Source organism: Drosophila ananassae, chromosome 2L (assembly GCF_017639315.1).
Source record: "Drosophila ananassae strain 14024-0371.13 chromosome 2L, ASM1763931v2, whole genome shotgun sequence".
NCBI classification, from domain to species: Eukaryota; Metazoa; Arthropoda; class Insecta; order Diptera; family Drosophilidae; genus Drosophila; species Drosophila ananassae.
Genome location: NC_057927.1, coordinates 27,389,115 through 27,398,622, shown reverse-complemented (window position 1 = coordinate 27,398,622; position 9,508 = coordinate 27,389,115). Strand labels below are relative to the sequence as shown.

The window sequence follows — 9,508 nt, the reverse complement described above, 5'->3', positions numbered from 1 at the left end:
TGCACTTTTGTGGGTTTTTGGTATTTGTGCATGCAACACCCTGTATTTTCCAAAGGACTTGCCAGAATTCGAAGGATTTTGTTCCTGAAGGATTTGAAAATATTAAACTATACCAATACTATTTTATGCAGTACTATACTATGTAGTTAATATGCTATTATGCATACATACTATACAGTATAGGGTACCGGAATAGTTGCATTCCTGGGGACACGCCACAAGTTAAACTTTCCCCCATGTTGTTTTATTATGCTAATGCAACCGTCGCAGAGGCAACTCCCAGCCACCTGCCGCGTAGTCATGTGTGTTGATTGGCGCCGTCTCCTGCCAGCAGCCTCCCCGCACCCACTTCCTTCAGAGCAGGGGCGGGCCAAAGAACAATAGCGGCTTGTAGCAACTGGAAACTGTGCCAGCGACTCTGGCTCAGAGCCAGTGCATTTGAGTAATGCCTTTTAAGCAGCATTAGACTAAGCCAAAAGTTTGATGGGGAAGCCAATCGCAAACACCTCGTAAAATATTAAAAAGGACGCCGACGCAGAGGCGGGCGAAAACAAACAAATGCTACGAAAATTTAAAAGCCCCGTCAAAGGACTCGCAGTACAAGGCGCGAATGCTTCGTCCTGGCCAGGTCGTTTGCCTGGGAACTTCAGCAGACTGTAAAATGAAATAATTATGAGCGATAAATTTGCCGGCATCTTGGAAAAATTGTCGCAAAAAGGGCGTAAGATGGTGGGGAAACGTCTGAGTTGATAATGAGCCTGGCAACATGGGCGTATAGCTATCAGTCTTTAAACGACAAAATAAAAATACACACTTATTTAGATGTAAGAAGTATCTTATACCTTGTCTATGAAAATATCTATTTAGTTTTTATTTTTATATCTGTATCTTATATTGAAAAACTTTAGACATCTCCCTTGACTACGCCCATGCTGAAGATGAAAGCCGTTGTTGAGGCAACGTCTTCAAAACGATGAAGTGGCAAAAACACAAGCAATTATGCAGAACAGAAAGAAAAAATATTCAGAATTTCTAATTGGATCGATTCGAATGCTAGGACATTAAAAATTCATGGGAATCCCGCCTGCCACGGCTAATTCAATTTAAAGGCCTCAACCTCTCCAACTCCGACCTCCGACCTGCGACCTGCGACCTCCGAAAATCCAGTGCCACGAAGATACCCACCAAAAACTCCGGATCGAGCTCATATTTTATCGGTGCTGTCGTCTGGCTGCAGTTGCACGTGCCAATCTGCTTGGGCCCCAGCTGCCCCACTCCGCCGTAATGCTTCTATCCGTCCGGCACTTTTATCGGTGCGCGTAAATTTCAACGCCCGGCGACAACGCCTCGCACAGATTTATTTTATTTACAGCAGCAAAAGGAGTTTGCCGGCTTCGCTCCCCTTTCATATAATTTCAATTATCGCCCGTCGGCTGCTGGCCATAAATTAAGTTAAAATCTGAGGCGGTGCAGGTTGCGCTGATTGCATGTGAAAAATATTCCATTTTCCTGCGAGTCTTTTAATTAAGTGCAAATGCAAAAGTTATGAACCCAACTTTCGGCTTCCTAGGTGCTCAAGAATGTCCGAAACCCAAACTTTTCCATCAGTCGTCTTCCGCATATTGAACCCTTTGACGTGCGATTATCAGGTTTGCTTCGAAAACTTTGGCAAAGCCGGTAACTATTTTCCTATTTGGGAAGCCAGAAGAGTCACAAAAGTCCCCATCACTTTGGCAGCACCAGCAACAAGGACAAGAGGCGGCTAACAAACGAAAACAAACTGCTACATTAGCAGCCGCAAATCAGCAACAATCACAGTAGCAACAGAAAACAGCAAACACCAGCAAACAAAGTTGAGGGCACTCACTTACAAATTCCAAACGCAAAAGCGGAAATATGCAAAAAAGCTTTAACCAAAAAAAACTAAACAAAAAAAAGCTTCTCTGACGAAACTTTTCATACCATAACTACTTTATACACTTTGATTTTACAAGCTTAATACAACAAAATTGTTGCTAGGTTTTCTAATCCTTTATAGAATACTATTAAAGTTCTAGCTTTTAATGCAACAGGGCATTCGATGAATTAATTAATTTTTTACAAATCATATCCACTTTGATTCTACAAGCTTAATACAACAAAATTGTTGCTAGGTTTTCTAATCCTTTATAGAATACTATTAAAGTTCTAGCTTTTAATGCAACAGGGCATTCGATGAATTAATTAATTTTTTACAAATCATATCCACTGTTGTCCAATATTATATTCATAATTGACTTTGTAAATAAATTTAATATGTTTTTTTTTTAAATAAAAAAGACTACAGTGCGTATGATTCATTTCTTATCCATCATATGACCTTTTGTACTTTCCAGACTTTCAAAAAAATTAAAATTTACTCATTGAAATGAATGATAACTACTAGATGCAATTTTATTTAAACAAGAGGGGAAAGCTAGCTTTAATTTTATAAAGAAAAAAATTATTTTGGAGTGTATATCTGATATGTATATGTATATCAGATAAAGTTGGCCGCTTCTTTAAAAATTTCATTATCAAATCGATTTCAGTTATCGATCGGTTTTACTAGAGGATGGGAACTAGATAATATAGTACTCTGATCTTAATGAAACTTTTCAGATTTTTAGGCTTAAAATAGAATCTGTAGAAAGTCCCAACAATTCTAGGTAAAAAAAATATATATATGGAATTTCCGATCAATCAGTCTGATCAGTTATTTATTTGACAGTTATATGAGTAGTTATAAACATCTTTACTAAACATATAACAAAACAGATGTTTTTGTTAATTTTTCAATACGAATTATATTTGTGTAACCTTTAAGAATCTAATTTCACCATTATGTACCTACATACACACATCTGATAATATTCCATTTTGTTATAAATTGAATGATTTTGAAAGTAAAAAAGTCGTTACTATTTACTTTTGCGTTTATGCATTCTGAGCACCCAAATTTTCTCCCCACTGGGTTGGCCACGAACACCTAACAAATAACTACGGCATGTCTCTTCGTTATTTATTCAAACTAGTGTCCTTCTTTAGACTTCTTAAAGGTATTTAAATTTTAAACATTTACTTTGTTCTTTGACCATTTTCAATTTCATATTTGTTCCAAAAAGTTGTTGTTTCCTTTAAATATCCTTTTCCACATAAAATTAAATAAAACTAGAAAGGAAGGATATAATGTCCGGTACTAAACTAAAACACCCCTTCTTTAAACTAACCTCTCAAAGCCCTGTGAAGTTAGCAAGGACTTTTTGGGAATCACCCCAAAATTGTGGTGATCCTTGATAGAAGATGGCGACCAAGAAAAAATGGATAAGAAATCGCTAAGAAGGAGACTTTTCTCCTGCAACCTGAAGCGGCAGGCAAGAATGCTGTCGGTCCCACTTAAACCCGTCCCATGTATGCGTATAAGTGGCCTGTGCTGCGGCAAATTAGTGATAATGAATAATTTCCCACAGCGATAATTAAGGGGCATCATTAAAAATGTTGCCAGCAACGAAATTGCGTTCGCCTAACACTAAACGCTTTTCCAATTACCGCAGCACACAGGGCAGAAGTCATTTTCCGCTTGCATATCCACAAGCCCCCGCCCGCCCTGCACATCCGTGGCTAGTGCAGCAGATAGAGCCGCAAAATGATGGCTCATGGGGGCGGAGTAGATGGCAAGGCGATGGTAGAAGAGGCGACATGGGATATATGGGTTCACTTTTCACTTTTCAGTTGCTCACTCGGCCGTGACGCTTATCCATCCCAGGCCAACAATGCCAGCGGTCGATTCCAGGCTGGCAAACTGCTGTCAAATTTCTGTCAGGGGAACTGCCATCACACAGCCAGAACGAGAAATGAAACGATTCGATTTGCAACAGTTTTGGCCAAGAAACAGAAATGGCAGAAACCAAACATGAATTTTCCCTTAACCTTTAAACCTATTTCAGCTATAATAAACTTTATCAGAAATGTAAATATTTTAAGCACAAACCATCCACTTGTTACTGACTAAAGTTACCTTATAAGCTTTATTTATTAAAAACAAACTATTTTTCTCAATGCATCCCAGTTATGTGTGGGTTTTGTGGCTTCTGCGTGTCCTGCAGCATGCGATTTTGATGTTTGCTGCGACACGTGCTCATGGACGCTATGGATGAAGTGGTTAATTTTGATGGTCAAATTATTTGCTCTTTCGGAGCCTAAAGATCACATTCTCCGCCAGCAGAGCACAGCCAGCGAATGTGAAGCCGAATGCCAGAACAAACAGGGCTCCAGCAATATTATGGACATCCAAAGCCTGGGGCGCACCTTTAGCTTTGTGGCCGTTGGCCAAGTTCATTAGAACTTCCTGTTTCCTCTTATCCATATACTTGACTATGAACTGCAATTGAAATATACAAATATTTAAAGATAGAAAATAGTAGTTTATTGAAAGTTACCTCAAGTTCCCAGTGAACATACAGCCCAGTCTCCTGGCAAGTCAGAATATGCTTATCCAGTTCTGGCATTAAAATCCAGCCTCGTATAGAGACGGCTCGTGTGTAATCGAAATACAAGTCATCCCGCAAAACCTTTAAATATAATTTCAATATATTATCCCTTTAAATAAATGTATATAAAATGTATACAATTCGATTCTCCAGAGCATCTGTGGATACATAATCGCCCACGGAAAGAGATCCTGAAGATAAACGCTCGATGCCGAGCCCATAGTTCGGCATATAGCTGGCATTGGACAGATAACTATAGTCGTGCACTTCAAAATTTTTGGCCAGGACCTGTTCTGTTACCAAATCAGAGGTCTGAATCGTGTGCACCCAAATAATAGAGGGGGCCGCCCACTTCCACTGGGCCAGAGCAAATTTCTCAAGAGTGTCCACCGGGGCGCTGTAGAAGGGGATTGTCAGCATGGACTTCAACTGGCCACTGTAAATGTTTTCCAAGGTTATGGTGGCACATAGGAGAGTGGCCAGGAAGAATCTGGGAGCAAACCGATTAAAGCTGAGAGGGAAATCTGGTATTAATATACTCTTAATACAATGGATGAAAAATTACTCCAATGGCGCCGATGGCTGTTGTATGAAAAGGGCAAAAGTGTCCAGCATTGACTTCTCCAGCTTGCTTCCATGGTGAAAAACCTCTTCATTCCCCTTCAGCCCCAAACTATAGCTAACATATTTCATAAAGTATAAAAATGCGCCGCAAAAAAACATGGTTAATATCAACAATAACCAAGTGTAGTCGTTATACGGCAAGATGTTAGTCCGCCAGCTTGGCAAAGGTCTGTAAAGTATGGATCTTAAAATATAAAGAGTCGAAGAGTTCGAATTTTAAATCTATTTACGATGGGGCAGGTCCCAGAAAGGTCACTGAAGAGCGGGCAATGGTGTGGGAGGTCTCTGTGATGCCATTGTACCAATTGTAGATGCATCCAATGGCCAGCTCCACGCGCTGCTCGTAGATGTCGCCCAACATGCCGTCGCTCGTCTCATTCTCGTAAATGCCTCCCCAGTTATCAGCCCCATCTGAGATAGAAACGCTATGGTTTAAATAAAATGTACATGGATCTAATAGACTTACAGGCCTCCAACCTCAGGTGGCAGTTGTGCACCTGGCAGAAAGTCTTCATCACATTGGCCTCGGCCCCGTCGAAGACGATCGAGAGCCTGCCCTTGTGCAGATTTATGGGATCTACGTCGCCCTGCCCAGCTGGCTGGAAGCGGTGCAGATGGGTATTCGTTTAATGACTAAGTACTGCGGGTCAATGAAGTGTCTGGGCTAATTTCGTTAATGGCCTTGTTTTGGCCAGCCACCCCACAAAACAAAGCACATACATGTGGATATGCGGCATTTGGGGCACACGAAGTTACATTCAAATGGACATCGACACTTGGCTCGTCGGGCAGCAATTAAATGGAAACACGTAATTTAAATCAATGTTGGTGCTGTGCCGGATCCGAAGCCAAGCCCCAAACAAAACCACATGCACATGCTTGTGGCTGTTGGCCCAACTGTGCGAGTGTAAGTGAACCGGCGCTGGTGTCGGTTTGGATGTTTGTGTTAGTGTTTCGGGTGGGCGTGCCGGTGGGCGGATGCGTGCGTGTGTTTACAAATGTGCAAATGTCCTTAAGGCAAACAATGGAGTGCGAACAAAACTTTTTGCCGAATGACAACAAAAAAAAACTTTTTTTTTTGGTGGAAATTTGTATGGGTACAGTGGGATAAAACCACGAATTTTTAGGTTTGAAATAATCAGTAATAGTTGTTCTAGTACTAGTTGCAATTTCGGAATTCGTACATTTTAATTATTCCTTTTTTATTAGGTTCTTTAATTGTACAAGCCACAAAATAAATGAATTGCCCACACACCCCAAGCTATGGACTCTGAAACTATAACATATGCTTACATTTCAGTTGCCACAGAGACAACAATCCCAAATAACCAAAACACACACAGATACAAGCATGGGAGCACCCACACAAGCACATGTCTGGGTGTGGGCCAAAGTAGTAACCACTGGACATTTATTCACGATGAGTTCGCACACTGAACTCGACTAATGCAAAGACAACGATGTGAATGGGCCTGATGAAGATGAGGAGTCCTTTACGTGGGGAGAGGGGGAGGATTAGGGTCAGGGGCAGGTGAGGGGAGGGGAGGGTCGTAGGACGTAAGGACGACCAATTGGCTTTGCTTAATGTTGGGGTGCAAATCTCTGGCATTTGTGTAAAGCTGGCTGCCCAAAAGCCACATGCACGAAAACAAAAATAGTCTGGAGGTGTTTTATTAAAGTTATATTAAGGATACTTTTTTCTGCGATATATTAAGCTTTAATAAATAATATTTAAATTAAATTTTTGACTTATACAAAGATAAAATATTGTCCTTATGTCGACTGATAATTTTTGTATCCATTTTTCTTTACGTGTATCAACAAGCAGGGCGGCAACAACAAACGATAAATATAAACTTAACCGGCAATTACTTACCACATAATTAGTAATAGTATATGGGACATAAGTAATGGAGCCAACGCGCAGGCTGCGGCCCTGCAGATTGAGCAGCTTGTTGGGATAAAGTTCGACTCGCTCGGTTTTGGCCAAAGTTTCGTTCGGCAAGAATGCGTCCAGGCGCACGGCATCCAAATTACCAAAGGCACCGACAAACTTTTGTGTCCACAGCTCGAAATTGATGTCGCGGTGGGGCGGCAGCACCCCGTCTTGTTCCTTGTTTCTCGTGTTTACCGATGTGCCCTCTTTGCGCCCGGGGACTGGGGTTGGAGGTCCTGTTTTTGGTCCAGCTTCTGGTGGCGAGTCTTTTTCGGTTCCCGGTCGCACCATCAGATGGTGGGGGTAGACTAAAGCGCATTACAACGATTTCCGTTGTCGGACAAGCACAAAAAACAAGGCAAAGAGGCATTGAACTTAAAACAACGTGAAAAATTAGGACTTCCTATAGCCGAATGGAAAATACCCATTAATAAAAAATTTAATAATGTCTGGAAAATAAAAATCTTTTAAGATAATCGTTTGATCTCCAAATAAAGTAATATATAAGCGATACACATATAAGTATCATCCTAAATATATATAGAGGCCTTTTATATAAAGTCTGTGACAAAGAGGGTGATACAGAAAGTTCATTGGAAACGTCTTCATTTCAAAGTTCAGTAAAAAGGGAAAAACACGAAAAATTTCAGCCAAATCCTAATATATTATACTTTTTCAACTTTTTTGAACAGTTTTCAGAACATTTGAACAGAAGTTACCAACTCTATTTACGTGAAAATCTACTTATTTCCTTTATCTTAAATCAATCCTAAATATTACATAAATCAAAAAAAATATATTCAAAATCGCGCAGGGTTCTATAAAAACACACGCCAATATCCGATCAATATCCGATTAGGAAACAATTTCCCTCGTAGTATTTCATAAGGCTCTACAAATCAAGAGCCCAGGGTATTCTAAATAAATCCAAAAACAAAATGAAGTCCCTGTAAGCATGCCAGTAATCGAAACAAAACAAATAAAAAACCGAAAGACAAAGGGAAAATACCAGGCCAGCAAAAAACTGGGAACTGGAAAGTTTACAATTGAACAAGACGCTGTCGAGCGGTGAAATTATTGGCAAGTGCTAAAGTTTGATCAACTGGCCACGAATGGCCTGCGGCGGTTGCCCAACCATGTTTACGTGGGAGACCCTCGTGTGAGTGAGAGTTGGAGAACTTTTCGAGTTTGACTTGTTTTGCCACACCCCAGGGAGGTGGCGAGAAGTCACCGCTTAAGCTAATAAATTGATTCCGAAGGGGCGGCACTAAGGGATAAAGCACGACAGGAACACTCAATTGAAATGGCAGATACGAAATGCCTTCATTAACCCCTACATCCACCACTTACACTGCAGAATATCCATAGACAACAACTCCTCGGGGCTTTCCTCATCGCACAGGAACAAATACCGCTTATCCTTTAGCCGCACTACGGAATTCCGAGTGGCATAGTAGCGGGCATGCAGAAAGTGCTCAGTATGCGGCAAAATAGTTATAAAGCCCTGTTTCAGAAATTCAATAAAAAAAATTGATTGGAGAGGACCCACAAAGTCCTACCTCAGTGACACTACAATTCAGAGCATCCATAAGCTGCTGCTCCAGATCCGAAATATCCTTTAATTTTGCCACATCGATCCATTGAAGCAGAACAGGTCGAGGCATGTCCCTAAGAACCAACTCCAAAGCACTTAAATAATCCAGTTGGAGTCGAGTTGCAGATCCGGAATTATTGTACACAATCATAATGGATGAGAACGAGGCGAAGTATTGGCCAACTATGGGGCAACGACTGGTTTAGTCTGGGCAAGATATTTTGAAAACACAAACTTCGTTACCTACAAGCCTAAGCAATTGGCTTAAATGCAACACCAGAGGTTGCAGCAACATCTTGCCTGCCGTTTGACTTCCATTCTCACTCAAGTGGCAGCTTTTATACGATGGCCGTTTAATGACTCCTCTTCGACTGGACGGCCAATTGATTTTAGTTCGAACTGTAATTGAAAACCTCCGGCTGATCCTGCTATCATTTCAACTGGCATTGTTTGCACAGACATTACACTAATGAAACGTACACAGCCCCAGTGGATTATTTGCATAATTCGGTAAACAAACAGGCCAATAACAAAAGGGAGAAAAGGTCTAGGTTGTTCAAGCGGAAGTCCTGACTCTAGTTCCACTTGCAAATAGTTGATGATGAAAGGCAAGCGGAGAAGCATGTGACTTTCAATTGACGGATGCTCATAACTACTCTTAAGGAAATAACAAACAAACTGGTTTTCTTCCTGGCTAGTTAAGTCATTTTTTTCACAATAAATTCCCAAGGAAGTGGCTAATTAGTAAAGCTACAAATTAGCGAAAACAATGCGCTAGACAATCGACTTACATTATGAATGCGAACAAAGCCGCCAAAAGAAGGCAAAGCTCCAAAAACAGGCAAC

The 9,508-nt window shown here is 40.9% G+C and overlaps 1 protein-coding gene across 1 annotated transcript; it reads right to left on the bottom strand.

Moving 5' to 3' along the window:
- Positions 1 to 4,016: 4,016 nt before the first annotated feature.
- LOC6505672 lies at positions 4,017 to 9,090 on the bottom strand. The gene is made up of 10 exons (XM_044717586.1): positions 8,906 to 9,090; positions 8,628 to 8,845; positions 8,419 to 8,572; positions 7,009 to 7,376; positions 5,599 to 5,731; positions 5,363 to 5,543; positions 5,074 to 5,301; positions 4,647 to 5,019; positions 4,458 to 4,589; positions 4,017 to 4,399 (listed from the first exon to the last, which is right to left on the bottom strand). Exons 1-10 carry the CDS (start codon positions 8,955 to 8,957, stop codon positions 4,199 to 4,201), a joined length of 2,040 nt encoding a protein of 679 aa, XP_044573521.1. The 5' UTR covers positions 8,958 to 9,090; the 3' UTR covers positions 4,017 to 4,198.
- Positions 9,091 to 9,508: the final 418 nt, after the last annotated feature.